The sequence below is a fragment of the Microcebus murinus genome, chromosome X (assembly GCF_040939455.1).
Source record: "Microcebus murinus isolate Inina chromosome X, M.murinus_Inina_mat1.0, whole genome shotgun sequence".
NCBI classification, from domain to species: Eukaryota; Metazoa; Chordata; class Mammalia; order Primates; family Cheirogaleidae; genus Microcebus; species Microcebus murinus.
This window is the reverse complement of record NC_134136.1, coordinates 123,891,422-123,907,278: the sequence shown is the minus strand read 5'-3', so window position 1 is coordinate 123,907,278 and position 15,857 is coordinate 123,891,422. Positions and strand designations below refer to the sequence as shown.

The following is a 15,857-nucleotide window of genomic DNA, read 5'->3' as shown; positions in this document are numbered from 1 at the left end:
TGTTTCATAATGACCCCACACACCTAGCACGTACACACAGAGCAGCCTACACACACAACCCCACTGTGTTGGCTGGCCTGCGTGCTTTACTTCCCACCCCTCTAGGCAAGGTCCACAAATTAGCAGCCTTGTAACCCTCCTAGGACCCGGTTTTCGGGACCTTCAGAAGAAAAAGGCAGTCAGAGAAGCATGAACGCGCTAATCAGGAAACCAGTGTTTCAGCCCACTGGGCCACTCGGGCGTCCACACTAAGGACTTTCACCTCCCCTCGCCTGGGCTGGCTGGAGGGGCGGGGAACCTGGCAGTGAAGAGGAGGACCACAGAGGGGGCCTGCTTGAATGAAACAATGTAACAATTGATGTGAGGCCTCCCCTCGCTCCCATTCCCCTGCGTCCCTATAGGCGAGGTCCCAGTGACTGCTCTTCCCCATTGTTCCCCGTTTTCTTGTCCATTACGCAGTATCCCTCCGCCTCTCCTTTCTTTTCTTTTCTTTTTTTTTCTTTCTCCTTTTCCCCCTGGCTCCCCCTTTCTCCAGCTCCGTGTCATTTCCTCCTTGAGCTCGCTCGCTGCCCCACCGTCTCCAGCCGAGAGAGGAGGCGGGGCGAGGCGGGGCGAGGCGGGGCGGGGCGGGGCGGGGTGGCACAGAGCCACAGGGCGACGGTGGCGGAGTTGCTGGGGGCGGAGGCAACGTAGCCCCGCTGAAAAGGAGCCCCCAGCGGCTCCGAAGTGGAGCTGAGGATGGAGAACCGACCTGGGTCTTTCCAGTACGTCCCTGTGCAGCTGCAAGGGGGAGCGCCCTGGGGCTTTACCCTTAAGGGGGGTCTGGAACATTGCGAGCCGCTCACAGTGTCTAAGGTAAGAACTGTATGCTTTATCCTAACGGCGCCCAGCTTTGAATGGGCAAGTGGGCACGCGGGCTGCCTCGGGACAGGGCCCTCAGATCGACTTTGAAACTTGGCCAGGGCTGAGGGTGAGCTCCTCTGAGCAGCACAGAGGGTCTTGCCAGTCCAGGTGTAGACATCCCCTAAGGCTGGCTGGAGCACGGAATGGGAGCATGACTGGCCCCGGGTTAGAGCCTTGCGCACAAACACACTTGGGGGACTCTGGGACAGCGTTTGCTCTCCCATGTCGGGGCAGCTACTCCCCTTACTTTGGGCTGGAGAAAGTGGCGGCTGTTAGGAATTTCTCCTTGGAGTCCCCGACGGTCGCTCACATGGAACAGTGAGGGACTGAAGAGACAGGCAACTGGGCTTGGCAGAGATGTTGGTAGCTCTGGCCCCCTCCATTGACCAGCGGATCGTGCCTCCTGGGCAGGTTGCAGAGCTAGGGTCCAATGTGGAAACGGAGATGAGGCATTGGTGGCTTTAGCCAGATGGGGGCACATCCATTCAGCTCTCGGGAGTTGCTGCTGCACGTCCTGCTCCGCCTTTCCCTTCCTCCAGAGTTCTTCCCCAGCGTCGGCGAGATTTCCTGCATGTTCAGAAATGTGGAGGAAACTTTTGCTCCATGGAGTGCAGCTGTGCTGGAACTGCCGCCGCCGCTGCCACTGCCAGGGTTTGTTTGTTTTAGGAAGCTGTGATCTGCTGGAAGCCAAGTTTCACCGGAGGACAGGAGAGAGGAACTCTCCTTGGCGCTCTGGAACCCCCAAAGCTAGCCTCTTCCATAGGGGTGAGGGATGGTACAGTTGGGGCTGTTACTGGGACAAGCGACTCGTGGGACGACTCACCTTGAGCTGCAAATTGCTAAGCCAACAAACTTCACAACTCCAGGAACTTTTATCCCTCTTTGTTGTTGTTTCTCTTAAATACTCAAATTCGAAAAGCTCTCCCCCTTCCAACCTGCTCAAATGGCAGTTGAGGTTGTAGATGTGGGTTCAGGCTGCAGAAAGAAAGATATTGCCTCTCAGCAGGGAACAAATAACTTTTGGGGGGGAAGTTTAACTTTGGTCACGTCTCAACAGGGGGTTCAGTGAATGTTTCCCCCCTTCCCCAATACCCCCAACCCCCCCACACACACACCCACAATAACCTGTGCCACTTTTGCCTTGAATTGGAGCTGCTGGTTAACTTACAGTGTAGGAGTCCTTCAGGCCTTAAGGCCCACACTCTTAACAACCCTAGGATGTTGCCCTGGGGTATACAAATCAGCTTGAGCAGTCTGCGGTATGCTGGGCCAACATTTTGTGGGGCCAGCAGGGACCTCTTGTATTTTTAGCCTCCCGTAATCAGCGCTGATCTTCATCCAGTACCCCTTCCCACATACTTGTCATGTATTTCTAATCAATATGAGATGCCTTTGTCATCCACCATCACACTCCCTCCTAAGGCACTCTCCCTCCAGTGTTCTTTGGAGAGAATAAGTTGCTTTTTTTTAAACCAAAAACACTCTCGAACAACCCCTTTGGGGAGGGAAGTCCTAGCCTTCAGGAAATTTTCTAATCAAACTCCTCCTCTCCTCCATCTTTCCACCAAGGTCACAATGGGATATGCAGCCCTCCGTGGTCTGGCAGTTCTTCCCTTTCTTTTTCTCTTCACACTGCCCACAGAATTTCCAAAGTCTGCCTAGACAACCTGCCTTGGAGAGGTCATTTTTCAATTCTGCCCAGATCTGACCTATCCTGAGAAGTACTCCAGATAGTGCTTGCTGCTGTGATCCTGGATTATTTTGTGAGCCAGTGCAAGCATGGCAGGGCGTGTTGCTAAGTATCCGGCAGCCTGCAATTTGTGGTCTGGCTGGGGGATTATTTGAGGGTAGATGAGGGTTTCCTTGGCCAAGCTGTTGAGGAAGTGCCTCATGTGTTGAGAGGCAGGGTGCCTTTTAATGATTCCTTTCCACTGAATGTACAGTTGACCCTTATTATATAAAGGCTCATTATTACACACATTTGGATATGCAGGGGATAAAATCATTTCTCCTGTTCCTCCCAAATAGCCTGGCTCTTTATAGTAAAAGCCAGTTATAGCCTGATTTGCCCCAACATTATATAAAGGGACAATAGTATTTTGCAAGTGCAATTGTTGCTTGTATTTTTTTTTTTTTTTTTGCTTAACAAGACACTCTTTGGTATATTTCATTAATCCCCTCTTTTATTTTTCTGCCTTAGTTTTATTTCCTTTTATGCTTCAGAACAATACAGCTTTCTCCTTGAAAGTAGCTTGCTTTGTCTGTATACATTGATGGGGATGGGGTGGAAAGGAGTAGAAAGATAATTGGATTGGCAGATTGAAAACTTGGGTTCTAATCCTTGCTCTGCCACTCTCTACTTCTGTAATCCTGGGCATATCATTTGCCCTTCCTGGGCCTAGGCAGCCTCATGTCTAAAATGAGGTTCAAGTGGATGATCTTTAAATAACACTCTGACAGTCTAGTAGCCAGTACTTTATGCTATCTCTGGCTTTCTTCTCCTCAGAAGTGTTGCTGCAGAGTGAGGAAGATGAGGATTTGTTTCATTTACATATGGTGTTACTGTTTGCCCTGTGTTTCCACAGCCCTTATTTCATTAGCCTCTTATAGCCACACTGTGAGGCTATCAGGGAAGATTGTGGAAAAACTGTTGGAAAAGCTGATGCTATGACATATTGAGTGGCTTACCTAGGTCTATCATACAGTGAGTCAATGGCAGGCCCAAGTCCACTATATTTCTACTACTCAAAAAGGTTTCAGATTCTTCTGCTAGTACTGTAGTTTGTAAAGGAGCATGGGGCAATACCTTTCAGAGATGAATCCAGTCTTATCAGCCTCCTTGTACAGTGACCCTGTCCATGCCAGCCTGTAATTCCACAATAGGTGAGGACTGAGTTGTAGGTATACCCTGATGGAGTCTGGGCTCAGACAGTAGGAGAGGACTATTTTGGTGACTCTAAATCATTTGTGATGATCTCTGGTCAGGCAGAGACAGAAGTGACGTCTAAGAACTATGGTGGAAAATGACAGAGAATTTCCTTTGGGGTTACAGGAAAAAAAAAAACAAAACAAAAGCAATTCAGGTCTGAGTTGGTGTGGCATACATGCTTGAAGATATCTTGTGGAACAAGTGGAGCTATCTGGGGAGTGGGGGAATTTGCAAAAGTGATTAGTTGGAGAAGAAGGCAGGAAGTGTGGGAGTCTAGCTCGTATTTGTTGTGGGAGAATCTTTGGACCAGGAAATGATTGGGTTGGGGAAATCAATTCCTACTGGCTACTATGAATTCCCTGAATGTGGGGAATTCAGCTGCCTGATTTATGGAAACTTGTGTAATCTCCCCCTGACAATCAAGTGGAAAATAGAAAATATTTTTTTAAAAAAATACCATTGCCAGGTGCAGTGGCATGTGCCTGTAGTCAAGCTACTTGGGCGGCTGAGGTGGGAAGATCCCTTGAGCCCAGGAGTTCAAGGCTGTAGTGTCCTATGATTGTGCCTGTGAGTAGTCACTGCAGTCCAGCCTAGGCAACATCATGAGACTCATTGCTAAAAAAATAATTTTTTGTTGTTGATTATCCTAAGTGTTAAGGGATGGTTTATGATTTTTCTATACATTGTGGTGTTCCCAGTGAGGTCATAACAAGTAAAAGAAACATGACCAACAGGGGAATGGGGTTGACATTATTAATTCCTTTGGTTAGCATTTTATACTACCTCATTGACCCAGGGGGCCCATCTGAATGAAATCAGGACTCTCTTTTAATCAATTGTGTCTGTTTTGCTACCTAGGGATCCCTCTCTACAGGGTAGACAGTCATTCATGAAGTTGACTTCCTGCTTGGAAAAAGATCCTCTTTGGGGATGGGTGACTTTTCCAGGGTTCTGGCATCAATGATTTTGCATCACACAGGGCCTCTCAGAGGCCTCAGAGATTCATATTGTATCATCATGTGGGGTGTGTGTGTGTGTGTGTGTGTGTGTGTGTGTGTGTGAGAGAGAGAGAGAGAGAGAGAGAGAGAGAGAGAGAGAGAGAGAGAGAGAATGATAGAGAGAGAGAGAGAGAGAGAGAGAGAGAGAGAGAGAGAGAGAATGATAGAGTGAGAGAGAGAAAGAAAGAGAGAGTTCAGACTTGCTGAACTGTACCATGAGGTTCCTATATTCATTTCAAGTTCTTGGAAATGTGCCCTGCAGTTGACTGAAAGTGGAGAAAAGAAAGCGTGGAGACCAGTGTTGGGTGGGAATGCAGGAAGAGAAGAAGGAGGAAAATTGGGGAGGAGGACAGGACAGGGCATTAGACAGGCTCATCCTATATGTTTGCCCCTTTCCTGGCCCGTTTTTGGTGGATGTTTTCATAGGGCATAGTGAAGCAAGTGGGGTTAGTTACTGCCCTGAAACAAAGTAGGGTGGGGTAGAGGAGTAGTCTGGAGGAGAAAGAAGCTTCGTCTCCCTCCATGTAATGTGAACTGATGTTGCTATATCATTTTACCGTCTCTAGACCCAAGTCACTATTTGTATGGTAGTGGTAGGCATACCTTAACCATCTCTGTTATCACAGATGATCTGAGAAAGAATTGGGCAAACTCTGCTGTCCTTAGCCTAGGAAAATGGCAAAGCATGCTCTTTGTGTTGTTTTCAGCCCCTCTCCTGTCCATACTTTGACCTTATTTCTAGAAGCACACAAAGCCAGTCAAAACTTCGAGAGGACCTGGGTATGTCAAATTGAAGTTTTCTTGTGGCTAGCAGTAAATTTGTCTGTGATTTTGAGTTCTTGTCGGGTGCAGAGGTAGTATTATATGAGCAATGATAGTGTCTGTGAAACCTTGTTAGCTGTGTTACAGGCCAGGCCCACCTCTAAGGACCTTCGTGAGGTGTGCCTCTTAGGAGCTTAGTCTAGTCTAGTTACTTAGATGAATCCCCTCCTCATTTCTGCCTCTAGGTTCAGCAAAGATGCCTACTGTCTCAGTTCTCCAACTGTTGCCCTCTCCCAGAAAGTACACGGCATTTAGGGGCATGGGATAAGAATCTATCCAGAGAGATACAAAGAAGGGTGGAGGCAGGTAGAGCAAGAAGGGTGGGTGGTATGCCTGGTAGCCCTTGGCTAAGCTTTGGGTACATGCCACTTTTTGCCCTGCTGGCTGTCATAATACACCTGATACCCTGTTGAGATACACACGTATGCTCCCTGAAGTGAAAAAGGCCAAGCCTGCTAGAGGGTCTTTTCTCTCCAAAACCTCAGACAAGAAAACTAGTTCAACTACAGCTGGAAGACACTTGAGCAATGCCCCTTAAAAAATTAAAATGGTTTTCCCCCTTACTCTCCCCAACCCCTCCCCAGGAATTCCTTTAAAGAGAAAAGGGAGACTCAGACTTGAGATTGGTGGTTATGGAGTGATTATCTGAAGGGAACATCATGGATTTTACAGTTACGCTTCTTCAGAACCAGGGGGAAAAAGATGCTGACCTATGTGAGAACAGTTAATGAAGAACAGCAGAGATTATGTGAAGGGCTGCTCTCACTGCCCACCCTCCACCCCACAAGCACCAAAGGGCAGACTGAACTCAGGACAGCTGGACTCATTCTGTTCTTGGGGGAGACCTAGAATCACAGGCTCTCAGAGTGAGGAGAGCCCTTTAGAAGTCACCTAGTCTTAATCTTAACCAACTCATGAGCCACTTGTGCAATGTCCCTGAGCTTATTCTCCAGCGGTCATGGGGGAGCTCACTGCCTTCTAAGCCTGACCATTTCATTGTTGGAAAATTCTAACTGTAGACATCTTTTCCTTATGTTGAGCTGCAGTCCTTCTCCCTCTACCTAACATCCATGGGCCTAATGCTACCTTCTGGAACTACACAGAAAAAGGGTACTTTCTCTGTCTTAGGAAGGCCCTTGGGAGGTCCAAAGGCAAAGATTATGTCCCTTTGTCTCACTTTTCTAGACTAAAGAGCCTTCGCTCTTTCAACTATTCCTCATGGGCTCTCAGTTTCAGCCTCCCCTCCTGTTTCCCTCTCCCACTCTGGATGCTCCAGCTTGTCCACATTCCCCTTAAACTATGGAGCCCACAGCTCCAAAATTGAGTATGACCAAAGTTGAGTATGACCATCCTTTAAGAAAAATACAGCTGAATACCTCTTTATCTCTTTCTGGTGACCATGTCATACCAAGGCCCTGTGTCAAACAAAGCCTTTTAGTGGAAGTCGCTGTGCTGTTGCTAAGCCATACGTGCCCAAGGTCTCTACTTAGGCATCTGGGACAAGCCCATAATAGATTTAAGAGGAACACAATTCATCTCTTATTATTTATTTAGAATTGTCCCTGCCCTTAGCCCAGGCTAGCCTTGGTAAAGGTGTTGTAGAGGAGTTGAGAGAGAAGGCATAAGTCCTGACTTCAAAGAGCATATATGTTTATACAAAGAGGTTAGTAAGTTACAGAGAAGGAATTTGTATAATAGAAGAAGGAAGTGGCATTTAATGAATAATGTGAAAATCAGAATTCCAATTTTTTTTTTCTTTTTACCTCTCTGAACTTAATTTTCCCCTTCTGGGAAAAACAGTCGTCTCCAAGATTGAAGATGCTAACCATATGTGACATACAAACTGTCTGCAATGTATGGAGCCCCTACATAGGAATATACAGACAGCAGTCTCTGTCACCTTCCCCTGTCAGAAATCTATCTGTCTATATACTACCACTGGCACTGATTGCAAAAGCTCCTGCTGTTGTTGCCATCCTTAGGTTCTGTGATCTTCTTCTTGTACCTAGAACACACACGGGAGTCAGTCTGATGGAGGTCTTGCATCCACAGCTGCATCCCCCATGTCCCCATATTCACTAGTTGTCATCTGAGCTGGGAAAATACCTTTCCTTGCAACTAAAGCCCTGATTAGGGTTTGGTTTGGAGTGAGGCTTAATCCTCATTATTACTGAGGGATGAGGGGTCTAGGGATGAGAGTGTTAAAGTCTAGGAGACATGTCCCCACTGACACAATGTTATTTATAGTTGTTAGGTTCAGAACAGTTCTGTAAAAGCTTATTTAATCTGTGGTGTATGATTAGTTAAATTATACAACTTAATCATCATTTATGATATTCTATCTACAGGAAACTGTGAACAAAGCTCCAAGCTACTTATCAGTAGAAGATATTCTTGGGAAATAATATATCTATAGGTTAGGGACAAGTGCTCTAAACTTGCAGTCCATGGCCCGGGGATTAGGGACTGCAAGTTCCCGTTAGGAACCAGGCCACACATCACCGCCTCAGCTCTCCCTCCCCTACCAGCCTGTCCATGGAAAAATTGTCTTCCATGAAACTTAGAAACCAGGGGCCACACAGCAGGAGGTGAGTGGCAGGCGAGCAAGCAAAGCTTCATCTATATTTACAGCCGCTTCCCATCACTCACATCACTGCCTGAGCTCTGCCATTACCCCCTCCCCCCATCCCCCATCTGTGGATAAATTGTCTTCCGTGAAACCAGTCCCTGGTGCCAAAAAGGTTGGGGACCACTGCTCTAGACATCTTCGTTACACAAATCTGTGTGAGTCTGGGATTTCCACTACCATCAGTGCCTGAGGTGCTCATACCTTTGATGCTGGGACCACATGTATGTATATGGTTACCTTTCTCTCTGAAACTGGATTCCAGGTTTACCTGAGAGTTATCTTGTAATCAGCAAGTGACCTTTTTAAATTGGTTATGTTGGTACAGTACTGAGATCACTGTCATTCAGCTTTTAGGGAGCCAATGTTTTGTCTCCTGGTGTTCCCTGAAATACTCCCTTCACACAGACTTCAATTAAGTCATTAATGAACACATTGAGATACTATTTTTCCTGACTAGCGATTGTAGTTCCAAGGATTGGGATGAGGTAGAGGCTGTGTCCTTGTACCCCTTTGCCCTATCCCGTGTAAACAGGCCAAGTTGAAAGATTGTCTTATGCATTAATCTTGCAAGGGATGATCCGTGCTTCCTCATGTCACACTGGCATGTTTACTCAGGCACATAGCCATCCTGACCATGCACTGAAGTTGCAAAGATCAAGATGACTTGCTTTCTCAGAGTGAGCTCTAACCCCTCCCCTATGACTTCACCTCCACCCCCTCCTCTTCCAGTGTACTTCTATGACTATGTCATGTCACATAAGGAACACTGCCTAGTAGCAACAGAGACACATTTTCCATGCATCTATGCTGTCCTTATTTCATGTGCAGTCTTTGTTTCCCAGCCCCCCCCCCCCCCCATGAGCACCAGTTGCTTGAGTCCTACATTTTGGACTGTTCCATTCGAGTGTCATTGCCTCTTTGTTCATTCATTGGCCTCCCTGCCCTCTGTCCAAAACCTAACTTTTTTTCTTCTTTGGTCACAGTGGGCCCTTCTAGCCTGCTATACAAGCTTTGTCCCTCTTGGCTCAGCCATGCTTCTGGTGGGGGGTGAGAGAAACTCACAGAGTTGAGGTTGATAAGTTTGAAAACACTCAGCAAATTATAGCAGCATCAGACATTTTCTCACACTGCGTTTTTCTCTATCCTGTTTCAGTGAAGTACAGGACCTTTGTCACCTTCCTTATATTGTCTTACCAACTGGCTGAGAAATCTGGCATGCTACTTTGCATCTCTGTACTCTCCTGTTTTTTCTCAGACTATCCATGGGGCAAGCTCCTGCTTTATTGAAGGGTTGCTGAGGGCTCCAGGATCCTCCTTTGGTCTAGGCTTGGAAGTGTGAAGCCTGACTGACAGCAGGCAAATCTTACAGTACATTGCTTTTCTCCACACTCCTACTTCCTACCTTTCCAGAAGTGGCTATTTCCTGGTATGTTCTCAGGGAGGGCATGGTCTGTTAGCTTTCACTCAAGTCTTTTAATGTTACATCTGTGAGGAATGCAGGAGGTGGGACTAATTTGACAGGATCAAGGATTAAGCTCAGTGATGGACAGACCCTTTTTGGTGTCTTCTGGCCCTCACCCTAATGCCACTCAACAGATTCTTAGTTGTATGGTCTTCTCTATTCCTTCCTGAGCCACTGGCAGGGAAGTTTTGAATGGTTCTCCTATACTGCCTTTCACGGTCCATCAGAAACTGATTTTTCTTTTGAGGGAGGGGGTTGGAGTTGAGATGAGGTACAGCTAGAAGTAAAGCTGGTTTGACTAGTTATTCTGGAAAGGGGTTAGAGTCTCATGGCTGCAGCCCCATCTTTGCTTATGAGAGGATGACAAGCTAAAGCCTTGTCTTGTTGGGCTGCCTTACTGTTTTCCATTGCTTTTTGTTTGTGTTTGATGTAAGTAAAAGCTTGAAAACTTCTACAGGTAGGAAGCTTTGGATGGCATCTTATCTTTGACTGAGAGGGTGAGTGATGACATGTGAGCTTCTGAGGGTGAGTAAGTATCAGGCTTGACTCTTACGTTCTTTGGAGGACTTGACAGAGTTTGGAGCTCTGTGTTAATTTAAATTGGCAATCAGGAAGACAACAGGCGGAAAAGTGGACCAGGCAAGGATCTGGATACTTCACTTGTGTGGCTGTGCCTCACTGGGTGGAGGCAATGTAAATTGGATTTGATCTGGACAACTTCTTGAACCCAAGGAGTGGTCAGAGCCTAGACATGGTGGGATCAGAGAAGTATTAGACTGGCTGTGTGGCAAATACTACTGGTTCTAGGTGTTGTACATGTATTCTCATGTAATTTTTACAGTAACACTTAGACGTAGATATTGATGTCCCCATTGTACAGATGAAGAACTGAGGGTAGGGAGAAGTTAAATGACAGACTCTAAGTCACACAGTAAGTGGAAAAGCTGACTTTAAAATTTATTTCTGTCTGACTCCAAATCCCATGGTCTTTCTACAATATCATGTTTGCACAGGTGAAGGAAAGAGAAAGAAAATAGAATGGGACAAGAATGAGAGAGAGAGGGAGCGAGTGAGGGAGAGGAGGGAAATAAAATTGAATGCAGAAACTAGTAATATTACCAATACTTGCCACTCAGGGTCAGAATCAAAGGGAGGTTTTGTTTTATTTTATTTTGTTTTAAATCTCAAATCAGGGTAAGGGGACTGAGCTAGGATTCAGAAGACTTGAAATTTAGTGTTAACTCTGCCACTCATTATTTGTGTGACCTTGGACAAGTCATTTCTCTCTCTGTGTCTCAATTGCCTTATTTGCAAAATGAAAATAATAAAACTTGCACTGTCGTCCAAGAGGGAAGATTCATTTTATCCCTTATCTTATATAAGTACTAGGGATGGATGTGATTTAAGAAAGAAATAGAGTGTTTCAAATGTGTCCCTTATTAAACAGAAATTCGCTCAAGAAAATTTTGAATGTAAAAAATTAAGTATATGAAGTTGCCAAATTATTGGGAGTTGTGTGAAATGGTAGGACACTTTTAGTATGATGTCTGCAGCTGCCAGAAGTTGGAGGACCAGACATCATTTCCAACTAATGTCTGAAGAGCCAGCACTTTGAAAGGCTATGCTAATCTTTGTTTAGCTGTCATAAGGGCTCTCAATTAAGCCTCCAACCAATCAGTCAACCACCCAAGCAGTCAGCGCAGAATTGTTGACCACTTAGTAAAATGCCTAACCTTAAACCAGAGAACATAAGAGATACCACCATAGAAGACCGGGTCCCTGGATTCTCAGAGATCACACTTTTGCTTGAGAGCAGCATTATGGCAAGCCCAAGAAATAAAAAGCTTTAAGTGCTGAAACTTTGGGACGGAATCTAAGAGTAACATTTATTCAATGGGAAGAGATTTCATTGCTGATGTGTTTGAATTTTGTGGATAAAGGAAGAGGAATGTGAGCTAGGCCATGAGGGACATATAGGACTTGGATAGGCTAGGGGGGAAGAAGGATTGTACGTCCTAAAGACACAGACAGGAGACTGAGGCCAGTTTGCTCATTCCACAGTGAGTTGACTAATAGCACGAGGGCAGAACATGTGTTGTTTGTTTATTTATTAACTTATTATTTCATTCATTAAATTTCATCGAGTGCCTGTTCTAGAAGCTGAGCTATTCTTCCTATGGCCTATGAAACTAGTACAGAGCTCCATAGAAGTCACTTGTATTTGTTTTCTAACGAATACTTTCTAGTGTATACTCTGGGCACTGGTTTTCTATCTTGACACATATTAACTGATTTATTAACCTCATTTTACAGATGAGGAAATTGAAGCTTAGAGAGATTAGGTAACTTGCCCGATGTCATGTGGCTTGTGTGGCTGTATCAATAAATGAGTCAGTGGAGATCTACTTGATTGTTGCAGAGTAATGGCATATAAAGGTGAATGGATTTGAGCCAGGTATTCTGGAGATCCCAGAAAACTGGGCTGTAGAATGGATGCAGGTTGGGAATAGGTAGCCATGTTGTTGTTTGGAGAATTAGAGTTAATGTATTAAAAACAAAGCACCTAGCACAATACTAGCCTCATAACCACTTCTATGAAGAAAGACAGGAACTGAACAAAAGATAGAAAGGGGCATTTTGAAGGAATCAGTCATCTTGGCAATGTGCTGACTTGTCACACTTTAGTGAGTTGCCAGAGGTTAACAATAATACTTGCCATTGAAGAAACGAAGAAGAGGTAAGAGTCAGAGATGAATCCAGTATTTCTAATATAGAAGGCTGAGTAGTGTTGGGGATTAGGAAGGGGAACCAGTTTTAGTTCAGTTTTAGATCTTCTTAGACAGAGGTGTCTGCAGGACAATCAAATTAAGAAGTCCCTTTGGCAGTTGGGGAAATTGTTTATTTATGGCCACTGATCAGTTAAAAGAACAAATCATTATTTTAGGAACATAATGGTCAAGGAAGAGAATTTACTAATCTACTGATTGTTTGGAAATTATTTAATTGCCAGACAATCTCATGCCCTAAAGGTATTAGAACAGACCTGCATTGTTATTTAATATGCCTTTCCAGCTATGGCTTTGTCTTACTATGTCCTCCAATCTGTGGGATGCCTCCTCAACTGAGCTGTTACTGGCTGAAGTTCTTTTTGTATGACTTAGAACTTTCAAGGCATGGGAAAGTCCAAAAATCAAACAAACAAAAATAGAAGAAACTATCAAAACGCCAAATTTCAGACTGAAATGTTCAAATGGCTTGAGGCTGTTAAAAAACATCAGTTGGCTTGCCAGGATGTTAAGGATTGTTTTCTCTATATGAAAAACAAAATATGATGTGGTTTGGTAAGGCAAATCTCAAACCACTGGAGTTTCAAGTCTGTGTTGCATTTTTGTTGTTAGCAGTTTTATACTCTCCGCATAGTGTGGTATTATCAATCTGTAAATATCATTGTTAATATTCTACAGTAGTATTGGTTCTCAAATGTGACATTTTAAAAAGCATTATTAAACTCGAAAGTATGATTTCATCGCCTTTGGTGGTGTCCTCACCACACTAAAATTAAGGAGGAAATAGGGATTTACTTCATGGGTTCATTTGCTGCAAGTCTGGCTGGAAAACGTTGCTTTATTATTAAGAGACTTTTGCAAATTTGGAGTGATTCTCTGACCCAAACCCTAGCACTGCTATCCTTTATACTGACATGAAATTCCCAGGAAAGGTTCACTTTATGTGCAGACAGACCTGCCAATATTAGCACTAGTCTAGCCCTCCCGGCTGCCCTCCCCCCCATTCTTCCTGGAGTGGATTTCTAGAAATGTTTCTACTTTTGTGCTGCATCACCTGCTTTTCTTCATGGTGAAGAACTGAAATTCAGAACATTGCAAAGATGCTTGAGCTATAGAACTTGGTCTAAATTCACTCCTTCCCTACCTCCCTGTAGACAAAACTCACTTCTTGCAAAAAAGTTAATGGCCACATGGGTTCCTTTATTTAGCTCTTCTTTCTCACAAGATGAAATAGGTTGTAATTTATATTTGAAATTGATGTGAATATCTAGATATTGGGGAGATTTTTGTGAAAAAGATTGCCCAAGTGCTCTGGCTTTTACAAGAGCCAGGTTGCTAACTTCTCTCCACTCTTTGAACCCTGGTGTGAGGGTGATACACTCTCCTCTAGATGTAAAGGGCTACATGTGTAATTTTTGTGTTTATCCTGTGCCTTTGGCTGAAGAAATGTGCAGTGTTCTGAAACCTGCCCAGGCTCTGCACATACTGTATCTGCTTAAGGAAGGTTTTGGCTCTTAGCCCTTTTCAGCTGCACTAGGCTTCAGGTTACATCCCTCCCCCCTTCCAGCCACTAATAAAAACCAAAAGAATTAAGGATCAGGGAGAGTTAATTCACATTGCCAAGACCCAGGTGGGGCTCTTCCATCTCCTATCCACTAGGTTGGAGCCCTAATTTAAGGGTGAGCTCTAGTGTAAGCCTGTAAGTGACAGTGATCTGGATCAGGCCCCAGAAAAGCACATGACAATCAGGTTTTGCTCTATGCTGGCAGTTCTCTCCCCTCCCCTCCCCTCCCCTCCCCTCCCCTCCCCTCCCCTCCCCTCCCCTCCCCTCCCCTCCCCTCCCCTCCCCTCCCCTCCCCTCCCCTCCCCTCCCCTCCCCTCCTCTCCTCTCCTCTCCTCTCCTCTCCTCTCCTCTCCTCTCCTCTCCTCTCCTCTCCTCTCCTCTCCTCTCCCCTTCTCTATTGGGATCTTAGAGGAGAACAGTGATATCAGGGACCAAGCCAACTGACACTATTGTGGAAATGGAAATGATATATCATAGTTCTGTGGGTATGAGGGGGAAACTTGCCCTTTCCTCTGAAAGTCTGTTGAAAGAGGAACACACAATTAAGGTAGATTAATAAGAGAAAGTTTTATTTACCACGCACGTGGGGAAAATCACAGATTACCCAATATCCCAGTGAAGTCCAGATATTTTTATACCTCCCTTTTAGAGGGGAGAGGGAGATGAGTAGTATGGGTAATTCTGTTTAGGGGCAATAAATGGTTACTAGGGAGGATGAATGAATGGGGGAAACAGATTAACTTGTAAATGAGTCTCTTAGCAAATTTAATTAACCTGAGAGATAAGTGGTATATTTAAAATGACTTGGGCCAGGTCTGGTTGCATTCTTTTTTTATTATTATTATTTCATCATATTATGGAGGTACAAATATTGTTAGGGTTACAAATATTGCCCCTGCCCCCCCCTCCCCACGATGTGTCCAATCCCCGGGTAGTGTGCACCACACACGTTATGGAAGCATACACCGCTTTCCTCCTCCCCCCTACCGCCTGCCCACCACCCGATAAAAAGTTTTGTTTTGACTTTTTTTTTTGACATTTTGGTTACATTGTATATCTTTGCCTCTCCCTAAGAAGGGTTAGAGTTATGCCCTTCCCCTCCAAAATACTTGCCACCTTCCTAAGATTGGGTCTCCCCCACCACGAATCCCTGGTGAGCATTACCACCATTTGAAAACCATAGTTTTAATGGACCCTGCAATAGCATTGTTGGGCATCTACCCAAAAGAGCATAAGACATTCTATTATAAAGACATCTGCACCCGAATGTTTATAGCAGCACAATTCACTATTGCATGGTCATGGAAACAACCCAAGAGCCCATTAATTCATGAGTGGGTAATTAAAATGTGGTATATCCTCACAATGCAATATTACTCAATCCTAAAACATGACGGTGAGCTAGCACCGTTTATGGTATCCTGGATTAAGCTTAAGCCTGTTATCCAAAGTGAGGCAGCACAAGACATGGAAAATGGGCTCTACATCTACTCGCCATCAAATTGGTACTGACTGGTTGCATTCTTGATTTTGTTTTTCCTGCAATATACTGAGATAACAGGAAAGGGAAGGGAAGTCATCAGTCCAGTTTATGTAGCTAGAGGGAAAGCCCCTTCCAAGGGCCTGCAATTCAAAATAGTCTTTATACCAAGGAATCATATTTTGGGGTGAAATTTCCTGAGCTCCTTCAGTTCCTTTCATCTAAACTGGGAGATTCAGATGAAGCATCTTCTCTCTCTCTCTCTCTCTCTCTCTTTTTTTTTT

The 15,857-nt window shown here is 44.9% G+C and overlaps 1 protein-coding gene across 2 annotated transcripts in view; it reads left to right on the top strand.

Annotated features, from left to right (window-relative positions):
• Window positions 1–653: 653 nt before the first annotated feature.
• Window positions 654–15,857, top strand: part of SHROOM4 (shroom family member 4) — a 274,200-nt gene continuing 258,996 nt past the window's right edge. The window contains exon 1 of one of the 2 annotated variants that reach the window (XM_012752168.3): window positions 654–855. In XM_012752168.3, coding sequence (XP_012607622.1) covers window positions 739–855 — 117 coding nt within the window. In that variant the 5' untranslated portion in view covers window positions 654–738. The remainder of the gene's footprint in view (window positions 856–15,857) is intronic. The other variant, XM_075999098.1, reaches the window with a different exon arrangement.